The sequence below is a fragment of the Rhodamnia argentea genome, chromosome 9, assembly GCF_020921035.1.
Source record: "Rhodamnia argentea isolate NSW1041297 chromosome 9, ASM2092103v1, whole genome shotgun sequence".
NCBI lineage: Eukaryota > Viridiplantae > Streptophyta > Magnoliopsida > Myrtales > Myrtaceae > Rhodamnia > Rhodamnia argentea.
The window spans coordinates 23,308,704-23,323,829 of NC_063158.1; the positions used below are offsets into that span (position 1 = coordinate 23,308,704).

The following is a 15,126-nucleotide window of genomic DNA, read 5'->3' on the forward strand; positions in this document are numbered from 1 at the left end:
CGTCTTATGTGGGTGCATGACGATTATTCTTTTTAATCCTATAAACCAATGTCTCCGAAATTGAAGGTGCCGCGAATAACGGGGCAATCGAATTACGGTCAGGAAAGGCTACCTACTTTGCAAAGAATCCATAAGTCTTGACACGTAAAGCAATCCCTTTTTTTCTTTTTCTTTTGTTGCTTTTTGGAGCCTCTCCTTTTTTTTACTTTTCTTTTTTGGCCTTTTTGGACCCACCCATGCCCCCCCTCTCTCTGTGCTTGATAAACCGTTTCAACCAAATTCAAATCCTAACCAAGCCGATTTAAGTAGGTTGGTACCCTTGTTTTGAACTCGATTAGCTTGACAAGTTGAGACCCGACCATCGTATCGAATTCAATGGATCTTCGATTTTGGAACGGAGGGGCTCGATTCGAGAATGCATGTGCGTTCTTCACGCATGTTCGAGCTAGGCTTAAGCCGACTTGATTGTACCTCGAATCAAATTGCGATATAATCTCAATTTCTAGAAATGCAATAAAATTTGGATATTAGATTTTGCTGCTCCGCTAGCATAGCAAGGCGCAGAAAGGTCGCGGAGCTAAAAAAAAATATATGATAGAATCGATAAAAACAAACACTTCATGTACTTCGAGCTTCAATTAATCTAGCAAATCGTCATCAATGGCAGGTATCATCAAAACCGATGAGTTGCTCATACTTGATAATTATATTTCATTGCCTATATTGGCCACCTCTCGATTTTTCAATTTTAACAAATCTAACGGTGGAACTTTTCGACCCGATTAATGTTACTACAGAAATCGCCTTATTGTCTTCAAAGCAATTGAAATCGAGACATTGAACTCGAAATGTCGGTTTTATCCGTTCCGACTCAATCGGTTGAGGGTCAATATCTGATTGAATTTTCTGGTATTCTCGCTACCGACTTGTCAACGAAAAGCCGGTCAACTGATCTCGTCAGCCGGTAACTCACCTTATCTGCAATTTATTAATTCCGAAAAAGTATTTTTCTTCCAAAAGGCAAAGAAGGTGAGTGGGCTCACGGTGGGGCCCTCAGGTAAGGCGCTTCCCACACTAACAAAAACTGCACTCGTCCCGCGCCGACCGTCGGATGGATTGAACGGCTCCAAATCACCCCGAAACCGCGTCTCCCTCTACACTCTTCGTCTTCGTCTATTTATAGCTCTTTTGCAGCGGTGGATCGTCTCTCATCAGCGAACCTTCACAGCTCGCACTCTCACACGTCACTGCGAAACAATCGTCGCTCCCATTGTCGAGATGGAGTGGTCGAGCACTTTAATGGCGTCTCTGAAAGCTCTGCTGGTGTCGGCTGGCGCGGTGTCCATCGCCGTCGCTCTCAGAGCCTCCGTTCCGTCGATCTCCGACTCTCTGGCCCCTCGGTTGCCTCCCGCGCTGGACTCGCTCCTCTCGTGGTTCAGGCCTCCCTACCTCTTCATCGTCGTTAACGGCATCATCATCACCATCGCCGCCACCTCCAGGTGCTTCCACCACCTGCAGCCCGAGGCCGTCGCGCTGGAGAGGGTCGCGGCCGCAGAGGAGATTGAGGTTGCGGAAGCAACGCCCGTGGCGGAGGCGGCGGACCCGTTCGATGAGTTTAAGGATTTTGAGGACAAGAGAGTAGTAGTGGTGGGGAATGACGGGGGATTCGGCGGTGGAGATGGATATAACGGTGACTGCGAAGGGGAGAGGAAGGTAGCGTTAGGGAGGTCGGCTTCGACACCTCGGAGGCGAATGGACTCGTCGGAGAAAGCTCTGGTTTCGCCGAGACTTGTTCGCCGGAAGGCTGCTGAAGGCGACCAACTTCAAGGTAAGATGGGGAAAAAGAGGGAATATCAATTTCGAAATTTGCATTTCATACGAACAAGAAACCGACGAGGATGACGGGACTGTTTCTTTTGATTTTTCGGTCAACGGATTTATGAAATCAAGTCAATATATTGACGTAATATCGCTTTTTTCGTGAGATTTATTTATTTATTTATTTATTTTTATCAAAATCGACTTTGTATTAATTTTAGGGGGCAAATCTTTGAGAAGAAGCGCGAGGAGATCCAGCGAGAGCATGGACAACGTTTGGAAAGCGATAGCAGAGGCGGGAGCGATGCCGGTGACACGACATGTGAAAGCCGACGATGCCGACCATCAAATTAGCTTGCTGGAGTCGCCTTCGATGCGGAAATCGACGACGTTCAAGGATCGGAACAATCGGCCGAGGAAGGAGCCGAGTCCGGACGAATTGAACCGCCGAGTCGAAGCGTTCATCAACAAGTTCAACGAAGAAATGAGGCTGCAGAGAGAGGAGTCCATAAATCAATTCAAGGAGATGGTAAGCCGTGGAACTTAGTAGGATCGTAGAATTCGCCGAAAGAAGTAAGTAAATTGAAAGGTTTCGTGACAAGAATGAATTTTTTTGTTTTTTGTGAAAACATAGTGGGAGGAAATGATGATTTTTATTTTCATTTCCCTAAGTTTGTGGGACTTATTTTTCTGAGTCATACTATAGTTAGGTCCAAAGACAGCCGTAAATTTCCTTGTACAGCAAAGACGGAAAAACCAGATATATATATGTTTGATTTTAATGGTGAAATAGGGAAAGAATATCTTCATTTTCTTGATTCATCAACAAATTCTTGTTCTTTATATATCTTCTCTTCTTTTCCTAGTCCTAAAGTTTTCGAATTAGAAAGTCGGTATCACATATAATCTTTTTCTTTACCTTGTCTTTTGACATATTTATCTACGGAGGAAAAGTTTAATCTTGTACGCTGCTATCATTGACTCTACTTGAGACAGACAAACATAATCTCATTCCCTTCTTAGGAACGTAAGTTTTTTACCGTCTAAATTAGGTATGGAATTGAGAGTAAATCAAGGAAACGACATCAAAAATCAAAATCAAGCTTTGCCTTAAAGCTCATGAAATCAAAAGAGACCTGAATCCATGTGGCCCAATCTCATTGCTACTTTATGAAGAGAGGAAGATTCTGTCGATTACGGTTGGTCTTTGCAACAACCAGAAAGATCCTTCCGTCCTAGGATGCCGCCACTTGGCAGCAACCTAGGATCTGGTCGGTTCTCAAATAACGGCTTGCTTCACACTCCTTCACTAGATTTGACTTCGGAAAAACTGCATCAACCTTCACCTAATCAGCTCCTGCCGGTCGGTGTCTCATCCGGGCAAGTTATTATCCCATGTATTTAGGAGTGTTTGTGAAGTTAATGGTTGATATATCGATGTTTGAGATTTGTTGAGACGTCGATAAAGGCGCCGAGAGAATTGAAAATCACCATCCTTCCGTAATTAATTCCTACCCGGGTAACACTCAATTTGTATATTTCGGTAGTTGTATTGCACGTGAGATTGGACTATCGTATGCAAATAGAATGCTCGAAAGCCTTCGGTGCACCGTACACATTGTCGACAGAAAAAAGAAGACCCGTTTTTATGATCTTGATGGAAGAACAGCACCTCCATGCAATTCATGTAGGATGATATAAGGGAGAGAGTTAGACGAATCGCCAAATGAAACAACAGAATTGTTGACTTACACGACTAAAAAATTTTGGGTTTCGCTAGCATAGCAGTGTTTGGGCTACTATGAAATTAACAATATATTGTAAGTCATAAATTCTTGAAGGGGTGAACCCCATAATAATTTATAATATTCATTATTTACTTTTTTGTGATCTAGAACAAACAGTTATTCTCACTTTAGATTAAAAGATTGTCACTTAATCATTTCTCAAAAGTTATTACCGTTATTAAAACGATTACTAATTGTGGATCAAAGATCCGTGGATGCAGTTCATGAATTTATATTAGACATATTAGAATAATGTTAATAGAGAAAAGAGAGTGAATAAGCATGTAAAGACATTCCACTTTATCGACCGGTTCCGGAGGTGAACAGAGATCAAATCTAAGTCAAGAACAAGGAAACCGAATCCTCACGCATAATTTGGGATCAGAGACCACCGCCCACGTTTGAAGTGTAGAAGGAAGGAGGCTTCACTTTCTCTGCATTTTCCCGGAAATTTTGACGAGAGGGACAATACTGATATCAAGATCGATCGAGGAAGAAGACAAGGAAAGGAGGTCGTGTCGGCAGATGAACGGTTACGATTCGGTTTGGAGTTTTACGATGTCGAGGCAATTTGGGGGTGACGGGTTAACCGAAAGTGCGAGACCGATAGTTGTTTCGGAAGTTGAAAGTCCCACGTTCATGTCCTGTCTTAATTTCAAGTGGGGCGCGTTTAGCCTTATCTTGTAATTTTTTAGTGCCAAATTTATGACGTTTTGCCACCTTAAGGATGAAGATTTAATGTGGAGTAGGAATTCTCATTCTTGCTGCAGTGTTCCTTGCTTTTCTTATCGTTCTATCTCACTTAAATATTTGTTTTTGTAGAGACAAGTTCATGGCACTGGTTCGCAAAAGATGACAAGTTCTAGGGTTTGATCGCGCACAAATCACAAATTTCATGGCCATGTTGGAAAAACAACGCCAGTTCAAGAATCAAACTTTCACCCTTTCCCTAACTGAATTAAGGAGGAGGAAAACAAAAGATAAATCCTTCGGTTGCCGGACAAAAGATCTCTAATTTGGACCCGATTAATGAATATCCATATTTAAATTCACCCAACAAATCATTTTCAAAATTGAGTGACTTGTAAAAAAAAATTACACGGGTATATGATATACTGAGTCGATATCGATATCACCCCAAAGCAATTACAATAGATGTGTGACCTTGCATTAGCAAATATAATACCATGTATGCCGGATTCAGACTATTCCATCACGCCGCCACTTATCTTAAATGAACCCGATACAATCCGTATGGATTACATTTGAACAATCTCTCTCTCACTCGCTTGCTCGTCCGCCACCTACAGACATGGGAGCGTGCAGTGTGTACGAGGACGAAGCGTCCGTGGAGTCCACACTTCAAAGATGAAGAAGCTCCCCCATCTTCCTCGAGAACATTTCAATGGAAAAAAAGTCAGCTGAAATGATTACCCAGGTTTGAAATGGACCGAAACGACCATCCCTTTGCCGACACGAGAGAGAGAGAGAGGTCTCTATCCTAAAGCAGTGGAGACATTTGGCAGGCAAAAGAAAAAGTAAGTGGAGACAATTGGAAGGCCATGTTCGTGCGGGTGTGGGCTAATATAATCAATCTAGAAGTAGTTAATTCACGGCTCGAATTGACCTACAATTTAGATCCTATACGATCGAGGGTCTGATTATCCACGATGTTTAGCAACAAATCCGTGGTTCTTTATCTATTATATATAGGAAAAGATTGAGTTAGGAAAAATGTTCGCCTCGGTGATTGATGACTCTATTTTTTATTTCGACACCCTTGATAGACAAGACAGACGTACCAAAAGACTTTTTCGGAGAACACAATGCTTTACCGGATTCATGTCATCAAAAGTAATACCTCGACCATCTAGCCATCAAAGCCTTCGGAATCAGAAACTTTTGGGATGTTTGATTCGAGATTAAGCCATCAAGGCTCTTAATTCGCTTTTGACAAAACAAAGAATAATATGGTTTTAAGGGTTCGATATTGGAATCATCGTTCATTGAAATTAATACCATCATATGAATGTTGTCCGATCTATAATCATCTCACTTTGCTCGTGCCTTGGTTGTTCATTTACAATAAGCATGATGTGTCATTGAAATCTTTTTAGGAAACTTAATTGTGAGATCGAAAAAGGTTTTGAGTTTGGTTTATAATATTCTCTGAGATTCTTTATACCCAATAATTTTTCTCGTTTATAGAGATAATTGCACGAATGGTCCCCGAACTTTATATTAAAGTGCAATGTCATCATTGAACTTTTAATTTCATTCAATGTGGTTCCCGAACTTTTTATCCATGCCCAATCTAGTCGCTGGAATATTATATCCCCGGATGCAATTCACTTCCTAAATTATTATCTAGCCTATGGATTAAATAAAATATGTATAGAAAGTTCAAATATCATATTAAAAAAAATTAAAACTTCAAGAGCGATATTGGATGTTGGATCAAAATTTGAAGGCCTTATGTCATTTTGCTCTTCTTTTTTTTTTTTCTTTTTTCCTTCTCCCATAATCTATGTAAACATCAGTTGACGTGACAAAACATAGAAGAGACTGGGCTGAGGAACAGGATCCGGTAGTCGTATCACATCATCATCGAAACACAATTGATTAATGTGGGCCAAATAAAAAATTAGGCGTCCCACAAATTAATTTTCTTTTTTTAAGATGTGAAGTTGGTTTTCTGTAGGTTTCGTACCTGGCATACGAGGAAGATGTACACTTGTGTGCATTAGAAACCTTCGATCTCTTCGAGTCAACGATGTTGACTTCTACTAGTCTTGTAGTCTTGTGCCAATGCGGCTGCCACACTTGTCGTGTGCTTCTGCCAAGAAGACGGTGTCCCAACATCGTGGGCTATGGAATGCCATGTTTTTCCTAACCAAATTAGCTATCAGCATCTGCTGGGAATGTCGAGGAAACTCCCAATTTCAATTTTTTGAGATTGACATGTTTTATCTTAGAGCCCGGCCCTAGTCGGCTTGAAACCGAACAGTGCCAAGTCCAATCCGGACCGAACCCTCTTCGGGCCAGGTCGGATTGGTTTTTTTTTTTTTTTTGTTCTAATCAAAATCACTTGATATATTCGTCGAATGAAAGAATATAAAAAATAAAAATGAAAATAAGATAAATTAAAAAGAAAACGTGGGTGGAAAAAAAAAAAGGAGCATGGGTGAAAAAAAAAACACGAACCGAGCCGGCCCGACCCGACCTAATCCTCACAATACCAAACCGGCCCAAAGGCCCAGAAATTAGGATGAATTTTCGAGCTAGGCCGGGTCCGGTCGGATCGGCGCGGCCTTTTTTGACACGCCTAATATTAGGCAGAGATGTTTTGGTACGTGTCGTATATTCAATTATCAACCCTAATTAGGAATTATTTCTATGTTAATTTCCGCCGGTTTGCCTAGTAATTCGGTAAAGATATTGCTTCGATATCGTTTATAATGACCCGAGTGGATTGTTCGTACCGCACGGGGTTTGACTTAGAGGCATGCTAAGCGTCACGGCGGTATGTCATTCATTTAAGTGACGGTGTTATTTTGATCACCGAGTTCATTTAAGAGGGTACGGCAATCCGATATGGAAAAAGTTGCGGTAAATGGTGGTTATATAAATTTATTACTGAAAATCCAACTCGTAAAGTGTATCTTTCTTAAAACAGACGCTACTAACGATCGTCCTTTTTAATTGTCCAAGTTTTTCTCTACTTTTTCTATCTAAGATCTGTGTTTAATTCTGGATTTTCACCTAATGAAACCTTTCATCCATATGTCCGAATCCCAATGGACTTCTCGTTGATAATCATACGTATCTTCAACGTGATCTTCCGTTAACTAATCGTTGTGTATCCTCAATTATTAGTAACTTGGCAAAAAATAATAATTTAAGAGCAGCCAAACAAGACCCCCTTCTTTTCTTTAAAAAAAAAAAACCCAAAGTAACAGTGTTGATTATCGATAGCTTACGGAATACCCTCCTAACTCCATGAACCGGTTAAGTGGAGACCTTTGGCATGTACAAGTGGCTCTGATCCAGAGCCATTTTACATGGAATTGATGAAATTCAAATCTAAGAAGCGTGGACATTCTCCGAAGTCTTAGTGTCACGTTGGACGCTTGTCGGATACTCGACACGCGTTCGACACGTGGTCAACATGTGTTAAACATTCTACACATGTCGGCGTTCCGGACAAGCCAGCGACACGTGAGTCTAGCATCCCTACACGCTATTTCAACATGGACTGGGTTAGTTTTAAACATTTTTAATAAATTAGGAGTCAAAATGTGAATCTATCAATACTACATATACTTAAGTTACATACCCAACCCCCCCCCAAAATAAAAATTAATATACCCAGCGAGCTCCCAAAAGGAACTAATCGTGAATCCTTAACAAGAAGAAATTCATCGCTAATATTTTTATCTATAATACACATTTATTATACAACGTGCCCCAACGTGTTGAAATTCTCTATTTTTTGAAAAATGATGTATCGTCGTGTCATATAGTATCGTATCACTTATCGCGTATTGGTGTCGGTGCTACTTAGATTCAAACGGGGGCGGTCTCCAGCTCTTGACCTGAAAATTTCCCTACACACCCAACCTACTACAAGAACATGGAGTTAGGGACTTTGTCATAATCTATGCACTCATCTGGTACAACCAAAAGAAGTTAGAGATGTAAATGGGCTTCGTTTAGTTGGACGATGAAGAAGATTTTTGTTTTGAATTTACCGTTGAAAGATAAAATGCGTCCACAAAAAGAGGAAGAAGAAAAATTAACGGGCTTAGAAAAGTTTTTTCCGAAAGTCTATTAGCAATTTGTGATTGAAAATGCGCCGTTACATTTGAATGAATAAGAGCACCGTCACATAAAAGCAATTGTTCTTTATTTTACTTACTTCTAAGAAGATTCTGTATAACTCTTGCATGAATACGAGTGGCGTTGTTTTAATTTAGCATAGTTATAGCCCTACTCATGCGCTCGACCACCTTAGGCCCGACCCACGATCCGCAGTTGGCCACAACCCGTATGCTCGGCCACGATCGCTCACAATCCTTAGGAACGACCTGGGCCACGGTACCATGCACTCGGCCACGACCTTGGCAGTCAATTGGCCTCGACAGGGCCATGACCGAGGCACGACCCATGCGCTCGGCCACGATAAGGCCATGACCGAGGACCACGATAAATACGGTCGGTCGCTATCCGTGATTAACTAAGGATGCCGTCTTATGTGAGTGCATGACGATTATTCCTTTAATCCTACAAACCAATGTCTCCGAAATTGAAGGTGCCGCGAATAACGGGGCAATCGAATTACGGTCAGGAAAGGCTACCTACTTTGCAAAGAATCCGTAAGTCTTAACACGTAAAGCAGTCCCTTTTTTTCTTTTTCTTTTTCTTTTTTTGCTTTTTGGAGCCTCTCCTTTTTTTTACTTTTCTTTTTCTTCCTTTTTGGACCCCCCCCTTCTCTCTGCTTGATAAACCGTTTCAACCAAATTCAAATCCTAACCAAGACGATTTAAGTAGGTTGGTACCCTTGTTTTGAACTCGATTAGCTTGACAAGTTGAGACCCGACCGTCGTATCGAATTCGATGGATCTTCGATTTCGGAACGGAGGGGCTCGATTCGAGAATGTATGTGTGTTCTTCACGCATGTTCGAGCTAGGCTTAAGCCAACTTGATTGTACCTCGAACCAAATTGCGATATAATCTCAACTTCTAGAAATGCAAGAAAATTTGGATGTTAGATGTTGCTGCTCCGCTAGCATAGCAAGGCGCAGAACGGTCACAGTGCTCTAAAAAAAAATGATAGAATCGATAAAACAAACACTTCACGTATTTCAAACTTCAATTAATTTAGCATATCATCATCAATGGCGGGTATCATCAAAGCTGATGAGTTGCTCGGACACGATAATTATATTTCATTGCCTATATTGGTCACCTCTCGATTTTTCAATTTTAACAAATCTAGCGGTGGAACTTTTCGACCCGATTAATGTTAATACAGAAATCGCCTCATCGTCTTCAAAGCAATTGAAAGCGAGACATTGAACTCGAAATGTCGGTTTTATCCGTTCGACTCATTCGGTTGACGGTCAATATCTGATTGAATTTTCTAGTATTCTCGCTACGACTTGTCAACGAAAAGCCGGTCAACTGATCTCGTCAGCCGGTAACTCGCCTTATCTGCAGTTGATTAATTCCTAAAAAGTATTTTTTCCCGAAAGGAAAGGAAGGTGAGTGGACCGACGGTGGGGCCCTTAGGTAAGGCACTTCGGCACTTCCCACACTAACATAGCTGCACTCGTCCCGCGCCTACCGTCGGATCCGATCGAACGGCTCCAAATCACCCCGAAACTGCGTCTCCCTCTACACTCTTCGTCTTCGTCTATTTATAGCTCTTGCAGAAACGCCGGTGGATCCTCTCTCATCACCGAACCTTCACTCGCAAGCTCGCACTCTCAGACTTCACTGCGAAACAATCGTCACTCCCATTGTCGAGATGGTGTGGTCGAGCACTTTAATGGCGTCCCTGAAAGCTCTGCTCGTGTCTGCTGGCGCCGTGTCCATCGCCGTCGCTCTCAGAGCCTCCGTTCCGTCGATCTCCGACTCTCTGGCCCCTCGGTCGCCTCCCGTGCTGGACTCGCTCCTCTCGTGGTTCAGGCCTCCGTACCTCTTCATCGTCGTTAACGGCATCATCATCACCATCGCCGCCACCTCCAGGTGCTTCCACCGCGTGCAGCCCGAGGCCATCGGGCCGGAGAGGGTCGCGGTCGCGGAGGAGATGGAGGTCGCGGAGGCGACGCCCGTGGCAACCTCCAGGTGCTTCCACCACGTGCAGCCCGAGGCCTTCGTGCTGGAGAGGGTCGCGGCGGCGGAGGAGATTGATGTCGCGGAGGCGACGCCCGTGGCGGAGGCGGCGGACCCGTTCGATGAGTTTAAGGATTTTGAGGAGAAGAGAGTGGTAGTGGTGCGGAATAACAGGGGATTCGGCGGCGGAGATGGATATAATGGTGACTGCGAAGGGGAGAGGAAGGTAGCGTTCGGGAGGTCGGCTTCGACGCCGCGGAGGCGAATGGACTCGTCGGAGAAAGCTCTGGTTTCGCCGAGACTTGTTCGCCGGAAGGCTGCTGAAGGCGACCACCTTCAAGGTAAGAAGGGGAAAAAGAGGGAATATCAATTTCGAAATTTGCATTTCATACGAACAAGAAACCGACGAGGATGACGGGACTGTTTCTTTTGATTTTTCGGTCAACGGATTTATGAAATCAAGTCAATATATTGACGTAATATCGCTTTTTTCGTGAGATTTATTTATTTATTTATTTATTTTTATCAAAATCGACTTTGTATTAATTTTAGGGGGCAAAGCTTTGAGAAGAAGCGCGAGGAGATCCAACGAGAGCATGGACAACGTTTGGAAAGCGATAGTGGAGGCGGGAGCGATGCCGGTGACACGACACGTGAAAGCCGACGATGCCGACCATCGGATTAGCTTGCTGGAGTCGCCGCTGCCGCCTTCGACGTTCAAGGATCGGACCAATCAGCCGAGGAAGGAGCTGAGTCCGGACGAGCTAAACCGCCGAGTCGAAGCGTTCATCAACAAGTTCAACGAAGAAATGAGGCTGCAAAAAGAGGAGTCCATAAATCAATTCAAGGAGATGGTAAGTCGTGGAACGTAGTGGGATCATAGAATTCGCCGAAAGAAGTAAGTAAAGTGAAAGGTTTCATGACGAGAATGAATTTTTTTTTGTTTTTTGTGAAAACATAGTGGGAGGAAATGATGATTTTTATTTTCATTTCTCTAAGTTTGTGGGAATTATCTTTCTGAGTCATAGTATAGTTAGGTCCAAAGACAGTCGTAAATTTCCTTGTACAGCAAAGATGGAAATTAAAACCAGATATGTTTGATTTTAATGGTGAAATAGGGAAAGAATATCTTCATTTTCTTGATTCATCAACGAATTCTTGTTCTTTATATACCTTCTCTTATTTTCCTAGTCCTAAAGTTTTCGAATTAGAAAGTCGGTATCACATATAATCTTTTCCTTTACCTTGTCTTTTGACATATTTATTTACAGAGGAAAAGTTTAATCTTGTACGCTGCTATCATTGACTTTTACTTGAGACAGATAAACATAATCTCATTCCCTTCTTAGGGACGTAAGTTTTTTACCGTCTAGATTGGGTATGGAATTGAGAGTAAATCAAAGGAACGACATCAAAAATCAAAATCAAGCTTTGCCTTGAAGCCCATGAAATCCAAAGAGACCTGAATCAATGTGGCCCAATCTCATTGCTACTTTATGAAGAGAGGAAGATTCTGTCGATTACGGTTGGTCTTTGCAACAACCAGAAAGATCCTTCCGTCCTGGGATGCCGCGACTTGGCAGCAACCTAGGATCTGGTCGGTTCTCAAATAACGGCTTGTTCCACACTCTTTCACTAGATTTGACTTCGGAAAAACTGCATCAACCTTCACCTAATCAACTCCTGCCGGTCGGTTTCTCATCCGGGCAAGTTTTTATCCCATGTATTTAAGAGTGTTTGAGAAGTTAATGGCTGATATATCGATGTTTGAGATTTGTTGAGACGTTGATAAAGGCGCCGAGAGAATTGAAAATCACCTTCCTTTCGTAATTAATCCCTACCCAGGTAACACTCAATTTGTGTATTTTGGCAGTTGTATTGCATGTGAGATTGGACTATCGTATGCAAGTAGAATGCTCGAAAGCCTTCGGTGCACCGTACACATTGTCGACCGAAAAAAGAAGACCTGTTTTTATGATCTTGATGCAAGAAGAGCATCTCCATGCAATTCACGTGGGATGATATAAGGGAGAGAGTTAGACGAATCGCCAAATGAAACAACGGAATTGTTGACTTACACGACTAAAAAATTATGGATTTTGCTAGCATAACAGTCTTTGGGCTACTGTGAGATTAACAATATATTATAAGTCATAAATTCTTGGAGGAGTGGATCTCATAATAATTTATAATATTCATTATTTACTTTTTCGTGGTCCGTAACGGACAGTTATTCTCACTTTTGATTAAAAGATTGTCACTTAATCATTTCTCAAAAGTTATTACCGCTATTAAAACGATTACTAATTGTGGATCAAAGATCCGTGGATGCAGTTCATGAATTTATATTAGACATATTAGAATAATGTTAATAGAGAAAAGAGAGTGAATAAGCATGTAAAGACATTCCACTTTATCGACCGGTTCCGGAGGTGAACAGAGATCAAATCTAAGTCAAGAACAAGGAAACCGAATCCTCACGCATAATTTGGGATCAGAGACCACCGCCCACGTTTGAAGTGTAGAAGGAAGGAGGCTTCACTTTCTCTGCATTTTCCCGGAAATTTTGACGAGAGGGACAATACTGATATCAAGATCGATCGAGGAAGAAGACAAGGAAAGGAGGTCGTGTCGGCAGATGAACGGTTACGATTCGGTTTGGAGTTTTACGATGTCGAGGCAATTTGGGGGTGACGGGTTAACCGAAAGTGCGAGACCGATAGTTGTTTCGGAAGTTGAAAGTCCCACGTTCATGTCCTGTCTTAATTTCAAGTGGGGCGCGTTTAGCCTTATCTTGTAATTTTTTAGTGCCAAATTTATGACGTTTTGCCACCTTAAGGATGAAGATTTAATGTGGAGTAGGAATTCTCATTCTTGCTGCAGTGTTCCTTGCTTTTCTTATCGTTCTATCTCACTTAAATATTTGTTTTTGTAGAGACAAGTTCATGGCACTGGTTCGCAAAAGATGACAAGTTCAAGGGTTTGATCGCGCACAAATCACAAATTTCATGGCCATGTTGGAAAAACAACGCCAGTTCAAGAATCAAACTTTCACCCTTTCCCTAACTGAATTAAGGAGGAGGAAAACAAAAGATAAATCCTTCGGTTGCCGGACAAAAGATCTCTAATTTGGACCCGATTAATGAATATCCATATTTAAATTCACCCAACAAATCATTTTCAAAATTGAGTGACTTGTAAAAAAAAATTACACGGGTATATGATATACTGAGTCGATATCGATATCACCCCAAAGCAATTACAATAGATGTGTGACCTTGCATTAGCAAATATAATACCATGTATGCCGGATTCAGACTATTCCATCACGCCACCACTTATCTTAAATGAACCCGATACAATCCGTATGGATTACATTTGAACAATCTCTCTCTCACTCGCTTGCTCGTCCGCCACCTACAGACATGGGAGCGTGCAGTGTGTACGAGGACGAAGCGTCCGTGGAGTCCACACTTCAAAGATGAAGAAGCTCCCCCATCTTCCTCGAGAACATTTCAATGGAAAAAAAGTCAGCTGAAATGATTACCCAGGTTTGAAATGGACCGAAACAACCATCCCTTTGCCGACACGAGAGAGAGAGAGAGGTCTCTATCCTAAAGCAGTGGAGACATTTGGCAGGCAAAAGAAAAAGTAAGTGGAGACAATTGGAAGGCCATGTTCGTGCGGGTGTGGGCTAATATAATCAATCTAGAAGTAGTTAATTCACGGCTCGAATTGACCTACAATTTAGATCCTATACGATCGAGGGTCTGATTATCCACGATGTTTAGCAACAAATCCGTGGTTCTTTATCTATTATATATAGGAAAAGATTGAGTTAGGAAAAATGTTCGCCTCGGTGATTGATGACTCTATTTTTTATTTCGACACCCTTGATAGACAAGACAGACGTACCAAAAGACTTTTTCGGAGAACACAATGCTTTACCGGATTCATGTCATCAAAAGTAATACCTCGACCATCTAGCCATCAAAGCCTTCGGAATCCAAAACTTTTGGGATGTTCAATTCGAGATTAAGCCATCAAGGCTCTTAATTCGCTTTTGATAGAACAAAGAATAAGATGGTTTTAAGGGTTCGATATTGTAATCAACATTCATTGAAATTAATACCATCATATGAATGTTGTCCGATCTATAATCATCTCACTTTGCTCGTGCCTCGGTTGTTCATTTACAATAAGCCTGATGTGTCATTGAAATCTTTTTAGGAAACTTAATTGTGAGATCGAAAGATGTTTTGAGTTTGGTTTATAATATTTTCTGAGATTCTTTATACCCAATAATTTTTCTCGTTTATAGAGACAATTGCACGAATAGTCCCCGAACTTTATATTAAAGTGCAATGTCATCATTGAACTTTTAATTTCATTCAATGTGGTTCCCGAACTTTTTATCCATGCCCAATCTAGTCGCTGGAATATTATATCCCCGGATGCAATTCACTTCCTAAATTATTACCTAGTGTATGGATTAAATAAAATATGTATCGAAAGTTCAAAAATCATATTAAAAAAAATTAAAACTTCAAGAGCGATATTGAATGTTGGATCAAAATTTGAAGGCCTTATGCCATTTTGCTCTTTTTTTTTGTCTTTTTTTCCTTCTCCCTTAATCTATGTAAACATCAGTTGACGTGACAAAACATAGAAGAGATTGGCATG

At 41.6% G+C, this 15,126-nt stretch overlaps 2 protein-coding genes across 2 annotated transcripts in view; one reads left to right on the forward strand and one right to left on the reverse strand.

The window, feature by feature from the left end:
- Nucleotides 1–15,126, reverse strand: part of LOC115739662 (equilibrative nucleotide transporter 3-like) — a 469,706-nt gene that overhangs the window by 218,736 nt on the left and 235,844 nt on the right. The gene's annotated exons all lie outside the window — the stretch shown is intronic.
- LOC115733554 lies at nt 1,269–11,315 on the forward strand. The gene is made up of 3 exons (XM_048285431.1): nt 1,269–1,713; nt 10,670–10,784; nt 10,996–11,315. Exons 1-3 carry the CDS (start codon nt 1,279–1,281, stop codon nt 11,313–11,315), a joined length of 870 nt encoding a protein of 289 aa, XP_048141388.1. The 5' UTR covers nt 1,269–1,278.

Excerpts from the sequence above, each read along its gene's own strand:
- LOC115733554 (XM_048285431.1), top strand. The coding sequence starts at position 1,279 with ATGGAGTGGTCGAGCACTTTAATGGCGTCTCTGAAAGCTCTGCTGGTG. Across the intron at positions 1,714-10,669 it reads ACTGCGAAGGGGAGAGGAAG|GTAGCGTTCGGGAGGTCGGC; the intron begins GTAGCGTTAGGG and ends GGGGAGAGGAAG. Across the intron at positions 10,785-10,995 it reads TGAAGGCGACCACCTTCAAG|GGGGCAAAGCTTTGAGAAGA; the intron begins GTAAGAAGGGGA and ends TATTAATTTTAG.